This window comes from Gastrolobium bilobum, unplaced genomic scaffold, assembly GCF_033153095.1.
Source record: "Gastrolobium bilobum isolate Gb01-03AN ecotype WA unplaced genomic scaffold, APGP_CSIRO_Gbil_v1 utg27635, whole genome shotgun sequence".
In the NCBI taxonomy this organism is placed as follows: Eukaryota; Viridiplantae; Streptophyta; class Magnoliopsida; order Fabales; family Fabaceae; genus Gastrolobium; species Gastrolobium bilobum.
Window position 1 is genome coordinate 19,627 of NW_026896329.1, and position 19,037 is coordinate 38,663.

At 33.2% G+C, this 19,037-nt stretch overlaps 2 protein-coding genes across 3 annotated transcripts; both read left to right on the forward strand.

Moving 5' to 3' along the window:
- The first annotated feature begins 5,147 nt into the window (after window positions 1-5,147).
- LOC133298979 (protein RICE SALT SENSITIVE 3) lies at window positions 5,148-7,346 on the forward strand. Of its 2 annotated transcripts, XM_061498363.1 has the most exons (8): window positions 5,148-5,281; window positions 5,402-5,452; window positions 5,616-5,744; window positions 5,916-6,021; window positions 6,143-6,184; window positions 6,294-6,350; window positions 6,509-6,944; window positions 7,017-7,346. In XM_061498363.1, the coding sequence occupies exons 1-8, from the start codon at window positions 5,148-5,150 to the stop codon at window positions 7,253-7,255; spliced, it is 1,194 nt and encodes a 397-aa protein (XP_061354347.1). In that variant the 3' UTR covers window positions 7,256-7,346. The 2 variants fall into 2 exon arrangements, with proteins under 2 accessions (XP_061354347.1, XP_061354346.1); XM_061498362.1 differs by having other exon boundaries at window positions 6,509-7,346.
- An 8,387-nt stretch (window positions 7,347-15,733) lies between these two features.
- Window positions 15,734-18,822, forward strand: LOC133298980 (probable protein phosphatase 2C 39). The gene is made up of 5 exons (XM_061498364.1): window positions 15,734-15,946; window positions 17,246-17,494; window positions 17,689-17,965; window positions 18,175-18,329; window positions 18,457-18,822. The coding sequence occupies exons 1-5, from the start codon at window positions 15,914-15,916 to the stop codon at window positions 18,592-18,594; spliced, it is 852 nt and encodes a 283-aa protein (XP_061354348.1). The 5' UTR covers window positions 15,734-15,913; the 3' UTR covers window positions 18,595-18,822.
- Window positions 18,823-19,037: the final 215 nt, after the last annotated feature.

Genomic DNA, 19,037 nt, shown 5'->3' on the forward strand with positions numbered 1-19,037 from the left:
GGGGTATTAGACGAGCTCATCCTCTATTGGCTTTGAGGTCTGAAGACTCTGAACACTACCATTGTCATGAGATTTTGAAGTGTTTGCTAAGATATTGTTCAGTCTTGGTCTATTTTTAATATTGATACAGCTGTTGAGCAAAATCAATATCTAGACTCTTGAGCGAAATCAAATTCAGTGGATCTTATATTTGTCCTTTATTTTCACGTCGCAATCAAACCTAACAGGTCATACTCATTATATGTTGCACGGGTTACATAACAAAATCTTAATAAGCGTAGTCTTAATTTTTAAAAAATTAACCAAAATTGAAAATATCGTTATATGTCCAAAGAATGATCAATGATTAATTATAGGGTAATATTACTCTCATGTAACATGAGAGTAGTTCTTTCATGTTACAGAGAGAATTCAAGTAAGGCCTGTATTTAAAAGCAAAAAAGAAGAAAAAGAAAAAAAGAAGGGGCACGATTTTCGAAGTGAGAGAAAATGAGATAACTACCTCATGTAAAATGAGAGTAGTATTTTCCTTAATTATATGACTACTTGATAAACCATAAATCTCAACTTTGATTAAATTTTTTATGGATTCGCTTTTTCTGTCGTTATTGCATATAAGTTATTTGCTATAAGTTTAATACGACGTTACTTTGGAGCAGAAATAGGCGAGTTCAGGGGAGCTGGTGGTGGAGGGCTATTATAAATGGGCGAAGTTAGACCACTATATCAAATGAGTCTGATATTATGTCTTAATCCAAAATTTTAAGGCAATAGGTTTATGGGTCTTCTTACTTATATACACTTCACTTAATTCATTACCAACCGTTGTGAGACTTATGCTCCTCCTAAATTGAGTATCTCAGGGTCAAAATACTCAATCTGCCTTCTAGCCAAACACCTGGCTAGCCTGAGCCCAGTGGCGTAGCCACACATACGCCAGCAGGTGCCAAGGCACCTGCTCGTTTTAATTTTTTTTACTTATTATATATATTACATAATTAATTATAATCAATCAAGGTTAAAATTATAATTTGCACCACCTAAATATAAAATCAAGTGTTTATACAAAGTAACAACAAATTATCTAAATGTAAACAAATAATAAAAAATGTGTGTGTTTCACCTTCTTTTATTTTTTATCTTGTATATTTATTTTTATTCCTATTATTTTTAAACAGAAAGACTTCTAAACTTAATCACAAAAATAATTAGTTGACCCATTTGAAAATTTGGGCTCAACTAAACCAAATAAACCCCTTAAAAGTAGGGAAAAGGGTTTGTCCTTTGAAAGGACAGGGCCTTATTTCCTTTTAGTTTTTGACACTATTATTACTGGTAAGACATAGTTATAATATGAAATTTTTTTTTTCTCAGTCACTTCAGCTGACGTGTAAAGAGAAAAAAAATAACTTTTCATGAGAATAGCATTTTATGTTATAACTATGTCTCACCGGTAAGACATAGTGTTAAAACCTAAAAGGATACAATTTGTGTCCTTTAAAAGGATAAACACTTAACCCTTGAAAGTAACAATCGTGAAATCAAATGAATAACAGATCTATAGTTATGGAATGTGAAGGTCCATTAAACTATTGTGTTTTGGGTTATTGAAAACACAAAGAATAGTCAAAAACCTAATTTCCAAATGTGAGAACTTTCCTTCGTGCTTGAAAATAAGGGCAATATTCTCTAACAAGAGATATTGAAAATTTAAGGAATAAAGATAATGAAAGAGGAGACAAAGGACAATGCTTATTATACATATAATTATTATATTTGTGTGTTTTCATATCCTTAGGACAATGTTTGGTTCATTATTTATTATGTTGTGGGAGGAAAATGAAATTCTTATGTTTGAAATGTTTACCGAAAATGTTAGTGGATTTTTATATATTTGATTTGATAAATAATCAATGATAATTGTTCATTTGAATTTTCAATGTTATATGATATTTTTTAGGACATAATTTAGATATTTATGCTAGAATTCATAGTAAATTTTTTTCCTGATAAATTTATGTAATTATGATAAATATTTTAATAATTTAATATGTCAAATTTTCTGGCACTACCTAAATTTTTGGGCTGGTTCTGCCACTGCCTAAGCCCAACCCGGCTCTGATACCATTGTCAGGTGGGTCTAGAGGAAGCTTATAACAGGAGATCACCACCAATGGACTAAGCTGCTCCAATCGTAGCAAGTGAGTTCGACACCACATCTCAACCCAAAACTTTGGGGTGTTTGGTAGGTGAATTTTTTTGAGAATGCTAGGAAAGTGGTAGATAGGATTCACAAATGACCATAGTTGGTATGGAGTAGGAAAAATTTGCCTACGAATTTTTTTTTTATGGAGAAATTTTTGTAGTGTAAAAATGAAGAAAAATGCCCACTTGGGAATACCACCTTAATGGTGGTATTTTGATTTCTCCACCAAACCCAAACTTGTAGCAATTTTACACCAAAATTTTTCTAGTAATTTTACACCTTTAAGGCATTGGGTTCATGGGTCCATATTGGTTGGACTCATCACACTTGAATAAGTCAACAATCTCCCCATCAAGTGTGAAATCCAACATTGGCATGCTCCTCCTCAATCGAGTATCCACCCCAAGTACTTAACCCATTTCCTAGCCAAACACCTGGCTAGCCCGAGCCCAATCCGGCTCTGATACCATTGTCAGGCGGGTCCAGAGGAAGCTTATGATGGGAGACCACCACCGATGGGCTAAGCTACTCCAACCGTACCAAGTGGGTCTGACACTATATCTCAATCCAAAACCAAAGCATTGGATTCATGGGTCCATATTGGTTGGACTCATCATACTTGAATAAGTCAACAATCTCCCCCTTAAATGTAAAATCTAATATTGGCATGCTTCCCCTCAACCTAGTATCCAGGCCCAAATACTCAACTCACCTCCTTGCCAAACACCTGGCTAACTTGAGCCCAACTTGACTCTGATACTGAGTTAGACGGGTCCAGGAGAAGCCCGTGGTGGGGGACCACCACTAATGGATTAAGTGGATTAAATATACCAAGTGAGACCAACACCATATCTCTACCAAAAACTTTAAGGCATTAGGTTCATGGTTCATCAGCTTATATCTACTTTACTTAATCTATTACCAATTAATATAAGATTCATCACACTTAAATATCTTGACACCTTAAACCTTGAAGAACCCGACACAACAGTGTCTCATAGTAATATTTTAGTCAAAGACAAAACGAAAAAGAAAAAGAATACATGTTCAAATAAAAGAGAGAGAGAAATAGGTGTTCATAATAATATCATGCATCTGATATTATGTAAAAGGATGCAAACACGAATGTTAAATTGGCAAAATAATAATTATTTTACTTGGAACTCTAACATGGCCAACCTGAGCTAGTGATAGAATTATTTCTTTGTGATTCAAAAATTATAGGTTCGAATTCAAAAAATAATTATTTCATAATTATATAAAACTAAAGCTGCATACAAGAATTATTCTCACCCCACACACTCGTTATAATGCTTTGTAAATTCCGACTTGGGAGTTAATCCCTCATATACCTAGAAAGTTTCCTGGAAGGGAAGCAAATCCTTGCGTTGTGGATGTTGTAGACATGAGAGATAGTATATATATTAGAATAAGTGAAGATCTATTATAGCTGTTAGCTCAATCTAATTTTGGAGTTCTAAACCGTAGGAGCAGGGTCCTTTGAAGGATACCCCTTATTCGTTTCATGATAAGTAGGGTGCGCATTCACAGTGAAAACTGAAAAACACATACGAATTATGAAACAAGAATTAATTGCACAGTGGATCCCACAAAAGCTAGTAGAAAGTTGATTGCATGCTTACGATTATATATACATCAAAAAAATTAACTGTAATGTGACTTTTACATAGAATGATAAACATGAAGAAAACATTTCCAAATATTAAGTTTCCAATACTACTTGAAACTAGTTAACTGATTGAATTTCCTATAAATCCAACAAGAACTTTAAATGAGTAGACCAAAATTATCAATATTAAATTAAGTATGCATATTTTTTTTATAATTTTTTAAGATTCTTCTTAGATTAATTATGTATAATTTTTTTTTTAAATTTGCCTGAATTTAAAATATATATGTAATGCATAAAATACTAGTATGCTTTAATCTCGTCTAAAAAGAATGCATTGTTATTAAATATCAAAATACAATGTAATTTTTCACAATGTAATTATGAGACAAAAAGTACAAAATATAAAAGTACATGACTTTTTCTCATAACTTAAGTCTAAATATCAAAATATAAAACGTGAAATTGGCCAGTAGATGACCCTGACTTTTCTTTTCCTTCTTCATTCTTCATTTTCCACTTTGTTGTGCTCTTGTTAAAAAGACAGAGAAAGAGGATAAAAGCTGTCCCCACAGTTTTTCAAAGTTAAAAATATCTTATACTAACCAAATGATGGTAGCTTACTTGGCTCATAAAAATTGAGTAGACGAGAATAAGAGTATATGTTCGATCATCTTCATTATTATATATAAAAGAGGTTTAAAGTCTTAATTCTGAACTTGCTCCAAACAAAATTGCTTTCAATGAAGAATAACTATAGTTTATACCCAAAAAAAAAAAGAAGTATTATTCTTTTACAAAAAGAAGTATTATTCTTTTACAAGTAGAGAAAGGCCGTACCAAATGGTGGTAGTTCAGTTGACGCATGAGAGCTAAGCAGGTAAGGATGAGAGCATGCGTTCGAATCTTTTCAGTATCATCTTTGGAAGGTATTTAAAGCTTTAATTTTGAACCCGCTCTGAATCGAATTAGTTGCGAACCAATAAACCAATTGAAATATTTAAAAAAAATAAAAAAGAGAAAGAGAGAGAGAGAGAGAGAGAGTTAGAGTTGCTAGCCATATCAATAAATAAATAAACAAACATCAGAGCAACTCCAGAAGGATGAAGAATTGGTATATCCTGTGGTGTGGCTAAGCATTGTAGTAAAGTGTAGCTCACATTGAAAAAAACAAAACAAAACAAAAGAGAGTGAGTTGGGACACAAAGGGGTGTTTGTTTGGGAGAAAGATAGATACTATAAAAAGAGAGGGTTGAAAGAAAAAAAAAGGTATATAGTGAGAGAGAAAGAGAAAGAGGAAGAGAGAAAGAGATGGTGGGCTCAGGAGTATCATCAGATAGGAGCAAAGAAGCTGTTGGGATGATGGCCCTTCATGAGGCCCTCAGAACCGTTTGTCTCAACACAGACTGGACTTACTCTGTCTTCTGGACTATTCGTCCTCGCCCGTATGCTTCTCTCTCTCTCTCTCTCCCTCTGCAAGTTTATCTCTTTTTTCAATGTGTGTCTTCAAGTTTATCTCTTTTATCAATTTCCTCAACTGGGTCTTGTCCATTTTCTTTTTGCAGAAGAGTCAGAGGTGGTAATGGCTGCAAGGTTGGGGATGATAGCGGTAGCTTGTAAGCAGGGTTCCTCTTTGTGTGTGTGTGTGTAAATGTTCTTTTTTGTGCTCATGTTCATATTCATTGAAGTGAAAAATTTGATATCTTTAGCAATTTTATGTTTGTGGGTATATATTTATATAGTAAATTTCATGAGTTGACGTGTTTGATTCTGTACAAGGATGTTGATGTGGGAAGATGGGTTTTGCCGAGGAAGGGGTTTAGGTTGTCTTGAAGATATTGATGGAGAGGATCCTGTGAGAAAAGCCTTCAGCAAAATGTCCATTCAGTTGTATAATTATGGAGAAGGGTGGGTACTGGGTAGGTGTTTGTTATGTTGTGGTTCTTCTCTCTCTCTTTATAAATATAACTGAATCTTGAATATTCAATATTCAATACCATGTGGAGGGAGTTACTTAAGCGCAAGCATAACTATCCTATGCACTGTGCTCTGATTGGGTGGATTTTATTTTTGGAACAGGTTGATGGGGAAAGTTGCATCTGATAAGTGCCACAAGTGGGTCTTTAAAGAGCCCACTGAATGTGAAACCAATATCTCCAACTACTGGCAGAGCTCCTTTGATGCTGTATGCATTTAGACTCAACATTCACATTTCAACCACTATTAAATTTTGCTTTTTTATTGGTTATTTGTAGCTATTTGATGATTGATTGACTCAACCTCCTCTTTTAATGCTATAATTGCAGCTTCCTCCTGAATGGACCGATCAGTTTGAGTCAGGCATTCAGGTCAGAACAGAATCATTGTTAGCTTTGCTATTATTGGTCTTTAGAAAGAATTTTTATTATTTTTTAAAGATTTTTCAACTCATTTTATTTGTATTTGTTTCATGACTAGACCATAGCTGTAATTCAAGCTGGGCATGGCCTTCTGCAGCTTGGTTCTTGCAAGATTGTGAGTAAATTTGGATAACAGTTTTTTTATCTGTAATTTTGATTTTTAATCTCACTACTACTATGCAATTTATATCTGCTTGACTATTCATTGTGTAGAAGAATCTTGCACATAAAAAAAAAATATCAAATGTTTGATATTTTTGCTACTATTATCAGATTCCTGAAGACCTCCATTTTGTGCTAAGAATGAGACACACTTTTGAATCTCTAGGCTACCAATCTGGTTTCTACCTCTCTCAACTCTTCTCTTCAACAAGGAACACTTCCTCTTCAACTTCTCTTCCTTCAAAACCATCCACCATTCCAATTAGGCCACCTCCTCCACTCTTCAACTGGGGTCAGAGGCCACTTACTTCTGCTAGTTCCATGCTATCCTCACCCACTTTTCAACAACATGCAGCTAGGCTTGGGTTTTCACACACCAAAGATGAGACACACATGTTTCTCATGCCTCATGCATCATCTGAAACTGCAAGAATTGAAGACATGATGGGGGAGCATGAAAATGATATAAAATGGCCAAATGGATTGTCTTTCTGCAATGCTCTCACTGGAAGAACCGATGATGCTAAGCTTTTGTTCAATCCTGAGAGCTTGGGAAGCAAACCAGGTGATCAGAATCACCACCACCACCCACACTCTCTTAACCAAAATCACAATTCAGATGCATCAAACTTGCAAAATGCTAGTGGACCCAACCCAAATGAGTTTTTGAGCTTGGATTCTCACCCAGAAGGTGCAAGGAAAATGGACAAGTTTAAGAGGAGCTTCACTCTGCCTACAAGGGTGGCTTCATCATCTTCATCCACTTCAATGGATCACCATCATCAACAACAAGGTGTGGAGTACAGGAATTCAGAAGGGGGTATGTACCCGGATGTCATGGAAACCTTTTTAGAGTGAATTTGGGAGAGGGGGAAAAAGAAAAGGGTGAGTTTTAGTAGGGAAAAATGGAAGATGAGAATTTGTATCTAGGGAAAGTTATTTGTGTTCCTTTTTTCATGTGTTTGCTTTTCACTTTGTATCTTGTGTTTCTTCTGTCTTCCACTTAACGAGACTTGATTAATGACATTTATTTCTTTCTTTTAAGTTCAATTAGACAGTTTTCATGATGTCTTGAATTTTTAAATTTTAGATGTTGGTCATCATTGTTTGTTTGAATAAAAATTGTGAAAATTCTAAGACACTAATCATTTAGCCCATTTATTATTTTTTTTAATAAATATGTTTAGCCATTGTTATTTTAAAATTTCCAATTTTTATTCAACAAAATTACACGATAACCCAGGTTGCTAATATAACATTGGATAGTGTTCAGTGAGAATGATTATATATCATGTCTATATAAGAATCTTTTTACGGACACATGGTGACTGCAGCCAAGATATGATTACAATTTTTAAATTTAATATTAGCAACTAAACTAACCATTCAATCCAATTTACTGCTTCCTTTGCTTTAAACAATAATAATATATCATAACAGCTCAAGTTGTGAAACAGCTCTCTCTCAGAACTATTACTCTAGCTCGTCCTTGCACTGCTACTACTGGTGTGTGCGCCGTGGCTTTGCAATCACATACTCACCGTTAAGTTTGAATTAATGCATGGTGGTGTTGTACTGATTATGTTAGCTAGCTAGTGTGACGTGTCAGTGTCACATGATGTGAAAACAACCTGTATATTGAAATGGGGTTTGTTTTACTCATGTTGTATGAAAAATATTACTCCTTTCCTACGTACACAAAATAGAGAGGAGAGAGAAAAGAGTGATGAGAGAAAATAAAAAAAATGAGACCCATGTGCTTTTATGTGTCTGTAGGAAAGTGGTATTGTGTTCCTATAACATGATACTTGTTTTTCTCTATTGAAATAGGGGAAAAGAATTCGGAACAGTGGCCAAAGTGCCATTGTTGGAAAAAAAAAAACACCAAAATGCCACGTCAACGTAAATTTTGTCAAAATGTCACGCGGCATATTTCGCTACACTGTGTAGCGAAATATGTGTGCAAATAATTCGCTACACGGTGTAGCGAAATATGTCACGTCAGAACCAAAAATGCCACGTGTCAAACAGGGAGAATTTCGTTACACAATGTAGCGAAATTCTCCCTGTTTGACACGTGGCATTTTTGGTTCTGAGCATTCTGACGAGGCATATTTCGCTACACCGTGTAGCGAATTATTTGCACACATCGTTCGCTACACAGTGTAGCAAAATATGTCGCGTGACATTTTGGCAAAATTTACTGTTGGCATGACATTTTGGTGTTTTTTTTTCCAACAGTGGCACTTTAGCCACTGTTCCAAAGAATTCTCATGTTATAGAAGAATTCTTTCTTCTACTAGTGATACATCGAAATATGTGCAATAACTTTTTTTATTTTTATTTTTTAATGGAAGGGGGAACTCATCACATTTTGTGTCTATAGTAGGAGAAAAGATTCTCCTACAACAAGAGAAAAGAGGGACCCATTGAAATATCTTAAATCATATTGGTTGTAAAATTTGGGATTCTAATTTATTTTTTCAAAGACAAAAGGAATAGAAGTTTGCTACACACAAATTTTCAATGAAATGATGTAGAGGTTTCCTACATAAATTATGGTCCTGAGCTGTATATACACACATTTATAAAAACTTAAGCAATTTGTCTTTGGATGTAAAAGTCTATTTAATCATCATGTCTCTTGACTCCAAGATACATTTAAAAGCCTTCAAGTTATTGATTATTTGGTTCAATTAGTCTTTGTTTATCCCAAGTACAATGAATCACACATTAATCTTAGTCAACTTGCTTTTTATTTTTATTGTAAAGGACAGAGTCCCAAATAATACCCATCACTATCACTGTAAATAGACAAAGCAAAAAATAATAAAATAGAGAGAGAAGGAAAGTAAAAAGAATAGGAGCCAAGCAGGCTGCAAAAAGCATATTAGTTTTAGTGTAGTATATGTAGTGCAATAGTGCAGTCTTCTCTCGTGAGACAAAGGAATGGTTGGATCTGAGATAAGTGTGGCTCTTTTAATGTATAATTTAGGAAACAATGTGAAGGGGACAAATAGCAACTTAACAAAAATTCCTAGTCTCTTTTTGGGTTTCTGTGGCAGAACCCTTGGGTCCAACTAACTAATTGTGCCTTTGGGACCATTCACCAGCTAGATTCAGTCTTATAATTTTTTTAGTCCAACCCAAGCAAATTATTTGTCAATCTTCCTTAGAAAGCACACCTGTGACACCAATACAAAGTGGCAGCTCCGATCCATGAATTTGAAGATATTTTTGCTCAAAGTTTGTTTATAAACTCAATAAACTGTTTTGAGTACCTAAAAGAACTTTTTTTAATAGATTTTATATAATCCTGATAGGAATTAATTATGTTACGGCCCAATTTATCGGCCCCCATATCTTGATAGCCGACTACAGACAATAGGGAAGAGATTTAAGGAAATAATCTTGCCTGATAAGATACCAATTTTATCTAGTGGAGGGCTCCTAATATTTTTAAGAGGTTCAAAATTCCACTCCCATTAGGTAATCATCTATAAATAGAAGCTTAAGCCAATCAGACACATACTTTATGCTCCATCTCTTAGTTATCATCGTGCACACAGTTCCACTCTCTAGCTACATTGTTTATCATAGTGCAAGTAATTTATAACCCTCTATGATATCTCCCTCATAGATATTTAGGAACGTATTGATCCTACATAGACTCATCGATATCGGATTGGACACCCTTGATCTGCTTGGATCGAACAAATTACAAATAACATGTAATATATATATATATATATATATATATATATATATATATATATATATATATAAGAAGGCGGAAGGTATTGAATCCAAGTTGTGATACAAGGGGATGATGAACAAGAGTAAAATTGGAGTTAAGATTATGATTGACAAAAGTTTCAGAGACATGTTTGTTGGCGACAAAAGAAAAGGCAACAAGATTATTTCGACTAAGCTTATAATGGATGATTTAACTTTGAGTATCCTCAATGTGTATGGCCCCTAAGATGCATTGGAATCAATTGATAAGAAACAATTTTGGAAAGATTTGAAGAAGATATTAAGGGAGATACCACACGAGGAAAATATTTTCATAGGAGGGAGATCTAAATGGATATGTTGGTGAAAGTAGTGGAGGTTTTGACAAAGTTGTTCATGGAGGATACTGTATATGATTAGAAATGAGGCTCGAGAAAATATTTTGATGTGGCACTAGTTTATGATTTGACCCAGCAAACAACTTTTTTCGAAAAATGGAGTTACATTTAATCACTTATCACAGCAGCCAAAATTATAGTCAGGTTGATTTCTTTCTTGTTGGAAGAGAAGATTGGACCTCTTGTGTAGATTGTAAAGTCTACCTTAAAGAATGTGTAGCTACACAATATAAGTTGGTTGATCTAGCTGTTAAGTTAAAACAAATTACATAAAATGGGGATGAAAGCTTAAAATCTAAGAATAAGATGGTGGAAGCTAAAAGAGGAAAAACAAATAGAGTAAAAGGAAAGAATGCTTCATGAAGGACAATGATAGTTAGATGGATAAGAAAATGAAACGCGAAAGGGGATAACTCTGTGTTTTCAAAAATTGGAAGGGATGTTAGAAGAAAACAAAAGGAATGTATTTCAAACAAAAGAAACTTGGTGGTGGAATGAAGAGGTGCATAGGGGAATTAGACATAAAATATTACATCCCAAATTTCTAACAATTTTTAAAATATCCTTATAATAAAGAAATTGTCAAAATTCACATTTAATTATTTATTAAGATCTTATAAATATTGCGGAAACTAATGTAAAACTAATTTCTGAAAATGTTACCGCAGCACCTGTACAGAGACAAGTGCAAAGCTAACTTTATTACATTAATAAATATCAAAATAAAACCAGAGACTATGTTTTATACAAAAAACTTAGGACTAGCTAGAAATTCTGAGTTGTTATCCTCACTGCCCACTGCTAGCCCCATTCTTTGTAACCATTTCACTGAAAATCTACTCCCCTGAAGAATCATTGTAGCACACAAACACAAACATAAACAGTCAGCAAACACTGATCAAAATACAATTAATATAACTCAAAAATTCACATAATAATCAAATCAAATCAATTCCATTTTTTTAATCATATATGTCTTTATTAAGTTCATTTAGTGGAAAGAGAACCATGGTAGACTCAGGAATCCTTGTTGCAAGCCACATATAATCAAAATTGACCATCATTAACACATCAATTCTAGTGTGCACACCTCTTTCCAAAGTTGCTACTAGTACCCTGGGAGTCCCTGTTGCCAAATATCACTTTGGCAAGAACGAATAACATCATTGTCACATCAAATAATATCAATGACATAAAACCCGAAGGTTGTGTTCATTACATTCAGAGGTACTATCTCAAAAGCTATCTTCTCACCATTATTTTATTATAATCACACACAATCAGGAACATTCAATCTTGTCACAATTACCATATTTGAAAAATTTCTTCTTTAATATATTTTTTATATCATTTGCTCAAAGGCATCATAATTTTCCAATTTATTCAAGAGTATTATAATTCTAATATTCAATATCTAGTAAGGCCTAAGTCCAATCATCATATTATAGTTCAAATATCTATTAGAGTAAAGCCCAAATGCAATCATATTGATTATTATAGTTATTCAAGGATATCATAATTTCAAATAATCCAATCATATCAATTATTCATTATTTCTAATTATTATCATTAAAGGGTTATACCTAAAATAATTATATAATTTATCCTGTTAATTTTTAGAGGTCAAAATAATTTAATTTAAATACCCTAAGGGTTACTTATAACATATTTAAAATGAAATCATCCTAAAATTCCCTAAGAATTATGATTACTTGCCTCCGTGTTTGATGACTTATAGGAGGAAAAGCGATTAGAGAAGAGAAGCTTTGTTGGTAGTCAAAGAAAATAATAACAAAATAGAAATTTGAAATAAGAAGAAAGAGCAGAAGATGAGAAGAGGAGAAGAGAAATGGAGAAGTGTTAAGGATTGTAAGTGATTTGATTTGGTTAGGCTAAACTCCTATTTATAGCTGAAGTTTTGGGCTTAAGATAGGGGCTTCGTAGAATTTGTTACCTTTCCTTCCTAATTTATTTTTTCTTCGTAGGCTTTAGAATGATTTTCCTTTTCTTCCTATTATTATTTTCCTTTTCTTTTTCTTATGATTATTTTCCTTTTCTTTCTATGATTATTTTTATTTTCTTCTTCTTATTATTATTTTTCTTTTCTTTTTTAGTTTTCTTATGGCTCAGAATATCGATGACTCATGATTGAATTAAAGCTGATTCATTCTTATTAATTAAGATATTGCTGAATTAAGATACATATACTAATATTTTTTATTTCTAATTTTATTATTACTATTCATTTTATTAATTTTATTATTACTATATTTTATTATGATTGCGATTATTATTATTTTATTACTATTTTTCCTAAGGTATTACATAAAATGACTGCTTTAGATGCATGCACAAATGTCCTAATAATGAAAACTTCCAAGAGTTTAGAAAAAATGGTAAAAAGCAATGTGAGAGCTTAAAGGCAATGTTTTCTCCAATTTGTACCAAAATCTTGGGGGATAGTGAAAAATGTTTCTATAAACTTGCAAAGATAAATGATAAGAAAAGTAAAGATTTGACCCAGGTTAGATATATCAAGGATGAAAATAATTTTTTTTTAGTAAGAAATACATAAATGAAAGAAAGGTGGATAAACTATTATAAGGACAAAAGTGAGATGAATTTGGAGGATGTTTATGATGATTTGAATTGAATGTTTGTGTGTGGAATCCAAGAGAATGAAGTTAAGGAGGCATTAAAGAAGAAGAAGAGTAGTGAAGCTTGGGGAATCGATGGTCTCCCTGTTGAAGTGTGGATAGGCAGGGAATGTGGCAATAAGTTGGTTGACAAATCTTTTCAATAAGATTCTCAATACTAATAAGGTGCCAGATATATAGAGGAAAAGTACGTTTGTGCCTATCTACAAAAATAAGGGAGATATCCATAATTGTTCTAACTATAGATTCATTAAATGTATGAGCCATACAATGAAGTTGTGAGAGGAATATTGAACATCGCTTGAGAATGAAATCCAAGGTATTTGTAAATCAATTCAGATTTATGTCAAGAAGATGTACCATGGAGAATGGAAAAGATATAGATAAAAGAATAGGGAAGTACATATGGTGTTTATAGTTCTTAAGAAGGTGTATGATATGATTCCAAGAAAGGTTTTATGGTGGGTTCTTAAGGGAAAAAAATCATCAAAGTATGTAGAGGAAATCAAGGATATCTGTGATGATGCTACTACATGTGTGAAAGGCTTGTAATAGAATATCGAGTTATTTTGCTATCACGATAGATGTGTACCAAGGCTCTACTTTGAGTCTTTATATTTTATCTTTAGTTGTGGATGAACTAACAGAAGACATCCAAGATGAAGTGCCATGATGTATGTTATTTGCAAATGATATTGTGCTTAATAATGAGACTAAGATTCGTGTTAACTAAAAATTAGAATTATGGAGAAACACATTGGATTCTAAAGGATTCACGCTAAGTCAAAGTAAGACTGAGCATACGAAGTGTGAATTTGCTCCGACTAGAAATGGAGATCAAGATTATGTGCATTTTCCTAGATAAGAAGTACCCAAAAAATATGCTTTTAGATATTTGAGATTTGTTTTACAAAAGGGTGGAAAGATTGCTGAGGATGTAAACCATAGAATCAAAGCATGTTAAATGAAATGACACAGTGCATCAAGGTTTGTGTGTAATCGCAAAATTCCTTTGAGGTTAAAAGGAAAGTTTTACAAAAAAATAATAAGGTCTACATTTTTGTTATACAAAGTTAAAAGTTGGTTTGCACAGAGACAACATGAGCATAAAATGAGAGTAGCTATTAATCTATCATAAAATGAATAAGATAAAAAATGAAGACATTTGATGAAAGATAGGAATATTACCGGTGGATGAAAAGATGAGAGAACATATATTGAAGCAGTTTGGGAACATAATGCGAAGACTCCTAGACGCTCCGATAATAACAGAAGCTTGTTACCAAGAGCTTGATCAAAGAGAGGAAGAGGTCAGCCAAAATTTACATGCGGAAAAGTAGTAAAATAATATTTAATTGACTGAAATATAAATTGATAGACATATCTTACGACAAATGGGAGGAAAACTATTTAATATTAGGAAGGGTTTGACTCGTTTTTCTTATTATTGTCCAAAGAATCCCTTTTTAATTCTCTTCCATGTATATCTTCTTTTATCTCTCTATTTTTGTATTTTTATTTTTTTTCTCTCTAACTTTCTTTTTATTCGAATCTCACCTATGACCAAGATTACGTCATCATTATGTGCCCAAAATACATGGGAGTATGTTATGAATGTTTTTGTGAGTACGGGCTTTAATCCACCTTAATCTAGTGCAGGCCTACGAAGCTTTTGCAATATCTTGCTTATGGGTTTGGCTAGATCCGGAAAACAATTTTTATGTTTGTCATATTTCGGTTAAATGAAGGGAATTATATCTCTGTAGGAATCAAAAAAGAAAAAGATAAAACTAATTTATTAAAATATTTTAGGTAATAAATCATGAGAAAATCAAATCTTATGTTACAGGAATCGGAATTTTTTCTCTAGCTCTCCCTTTGAAAATAGCGCTACATGTTTTTATGTTTTTATTTTTCTTCGATGTGAGACCTTATCCGCATCCGGCTGTGTCTGCAGGAAGTAGAATCATCATCCTGCAACATAAGAATTCCATTGCCCATAAATTATAATAGATATTGAACATAACACTTTTTATTTGTATTTTTATTAGCTTGTTCGGTTCCATATTATTCCTCACTTCAAGTTTTTTTTTTTTTTTAAAAAAAAAAAGTTGCAATAGAAAAGTTAAAAACCCAATATATATGATTTAATATGTTATCATTTATCTCCCCTTTATTTTTATTTTTATTTTTTGTTTTACTATTTGTGGGGGTAAAATTGATATATTAACCTAATGTTTAATGACTTAAGGTTGACTTAGATGAACAAATAAAATCAAGAAAATAAATGATAAAAAAATTAGTGAGAGTTAAATAATTTTGTAGCAAAAGTTTTAAACTTTTCCTAAAATTTAACTCTCTTGCACTTCGATGCCTACGTAGTTAATTGAAACATCATTAAAATCAGCAAAAAGAGAAGAAACCAATTCTACCATGAAGGGTTTTTTTTTTTTTTTTTAAGAAAAAAAGAAGAAGAAGAAGAAGGAAAAAACAGGGTTATAAAAACTGAAGCATCCTGTAGAGGGGGGTGTAAAGTTAAAGAACAGTTTTCGTAGTTATGAAACAAGGTGAGGTGAACTTGTCCTTTTCAAACATTGAAGGAATCTTTGTCAACGCCTCAATTTTCCATCCTCATTAGCATAGAGCACAGTCACTCATCTTTCTCTTCTTCTTTGCCTTTTTTCCTTCCTCTCTTAACTCTTTCCCTCAACTCAAGAGCCTCAGCTATGACTGCCAGAGAAATCCTTTGTAAGATGAAGGTATGGCCTAATTCCCTTTTGTTTTTTTTTTGGATAAATCATTAAATGTTGAATCATAAATCATAGATCTTCATTTGTTGCTATTAATCTTCATCAATCCATTCAATGGATTGCTTATATTGCTAAATTTAACAAACTCAATCAGTTTTTTTGTTTTTTTTTAATGGTTTTTGTGGTTGTCATTGTACTAATCCATGCACTGTGCCCTCTTCCATCATTGACTATGACTTGTAACAGTGTCTCCATTTACTTTTCTGCATTCTAAAGTTAGAAACTTTCAACTAGCTCGGATCTGTAGGGAAAATATATATCACTATAACTGATGATATATCTTTGTTTCTGTATGAGATATATACACCAGATTATGTCAAATTCTTCAATTGTTTTTAAAATCTCTCTATGTGGATTGTGAAGAGTGGAGACTTATTCCAGAACTAACCAGCTTAATCTATCTTCTTGACTTTTGACACCATTTTTACTGTTTACTCATCTTCTCGAGGTTTACTTTCTTTGCTCATTTATGTAGGCTTCTCTTATATAACAAAGTTACAAAACAAAGATGTTAGAGTGCTCTCTTTTGATTATCATCAAGATCTACCTGTTCTTTGACATTAATCTTTGGTTTTCTTCAAAGAATTTTGCAAAAGCTATTGTAAAAGATATTTAGAGTGCTTTCTAATAACTTCCAGGAAAATTGTAAAAGCTATAGCTATGTAATTGAAACAGATCGTTTCCCGGCAGTGTAAAGAACAATCATGTTAGAAATAATAAATTGGTTATTTAGTGGATAATGAATACAGTTAGTGATATAAGAAAATTCAGTATCCACTATATGAAATCTTCTTCTTCAACCAACCAATATCTGGAGCTGTGACCAAATTAGGTGGGATGTTTTTATTTATTTTTGAGTTCCTTGAAGAATTAACTAAGTCTTAGGAGTTACCAATCACTCAAAGATTCAGCTAATTCAACTTGGTTATATAAACTTCATATGTCTGTGGAGAAGACAATTATGACCTCCATTAGCTAATTAAAATTTGTAAACTTTACTGTCAAAAACATTTCTCCATACCTGAATCTCAGTTGCACCGAAGAACTCTTATTTTCTATCTCGCGGCGGGAAGAAAAGCTCGGTACTCACTTCTCTTCTTGATTGTATTGGATTCCTGGTGCAGTTGATAGGCTTGGTGTTTTTTTGTTTGTTTGTTTGTTTATCTTCTTGCCCTTATGATGATGTGATTGCCAAATTTTGCTACTCATTGTTGTGATGGTCGTTTGACATGAGCATGTTTCTTGCAGGAAAAAGTTGGGTTGGGTTCATCAGAAACTGATTCAGGGAAAGGAAAGAGCAAGATATCGAAGCACATAACTCATGGCTATCACTTGGTAAAGGGAAGATCATATCATGCCATGGAGGATTATGTTGTTGCTCAATTTAAGCAAGTTGATAACAATGAATTAGGTTTGTTTGCAATATTTGATGGCCACGCAGGTCACAATGTTCCTAATTACTTGCGGTCTCATTTGTTTGATAATATCTTAAAAGAGGTAAGTCATGGTCCTTTTCTTTTCTGGTTACTTAAATCTATGAGTTGCTTTATGTGAATCATGAACTATGGTGGGGTTTTGCAGATCCTCAAAATCAAATTGAAAAATTCTTGATGTTAATTCAAGTTAGATGAATATGATCATCATGTCTAATAAAATTTCAATCAATCATCATTTTTTTTTGTTCCATGTAGCCTGATTTCTGGAAAGAACCTGCAAAGGCTGTCAGGAGAGCATATAGTATAACTGATTCTAATATTTTAGACAAATCAGGTGAATTGGGTAGAGGGGGTTCAACTGCAGTTACAGCAATATTGATCAATTGTCAGAAATTAGTAGTAGCCAATATTGGGGATTCCAGGGCTGTCTTATGCAAGAATGGTGTGGCCAAACAACTATCAGTGGATCATGAGCCAACCACTGAACATGAGGATATAAAAAATAGAGGTGGTTTTGTATCAAACTTTCCAGGTATGAGATATCTATAATGGTATACAACTTTGCCTTGATCTTATTAAAATGTAACACTATGTTGTCCAGTTGTGGGGTTTGTAGCTCAGGAAGCTTATGGTTCTCAATACTTTTCTGATCTAGTTAAGTTGATTACTCTAAAAAAGTTCACTTAGAATTGGATAGACTTTGTTCTAGTGCTAAGGATACAGCTTTTGTCATCAATTCAGGGGATGTTCCACGGGTTGATGGACGGTTGGCAGTGTCAAGGGCATTTGGTGACAAAAGCTTGAAGAAGCACTTGAGTTCAGAGCCACATGTGAAAATGGTGATGATAAATGATGATGCAGAGTTTATTATATTAGCCAGTGATGGATTATGGAAGGTCAGTTTTTTGAAAAGAAGCATGATGCAAGAACCTTATGGATTTCTTTTTAATATAGAAGACTCATATTGGATGCACACATGCTTATTTATCTAGTGCTCAAATCTTTGTATTCAAATTATTCCAGGTAATGTCAAATCAAGAAGCAGTTGATTCTATCAAAGGTATAAAGAATGCTCGGTCTTCAGCAAAGCGCCTTACTGAAGAAGCACTTAATAGGGAAAGCAACGATGATATCTCCTGCATTGTTGTGAAATTTCAGTGATCACAAGATCCACATAATATATTTTGATCCACAAATTTGGAAGTGTAACATATACTTTAGTGTAATACTAAAGCTTGATAGCCATGGGGTGGTGTTATTATGCTGAAGCCCTTCATGCAAACCAACTGGGAGAACGCATTATTTGAAGTTACAATGTGGAAAAGATGTAGTTTCTGATTGTATAGACCAAACTACAGTCTAATCTGCGCGTATGCAAGGAAGTTTGGTCAATGTTAGTGATCTTTAAAGGTGGTGTGCAGGGAACTGAGTAAGGTTCCCACAGTTTCTTGTTATTGGGAAATCTTTTCAGATAAATGTTAACAAAACAAACTCATACAATATGGTAAGGCCCAAAGAAACAGAAGAAACATAGCTTAGAAGGTTAACAACATAAAACATAGATCTTCAGGGAAATAAACTAGTTTACATGACAAAATACACCA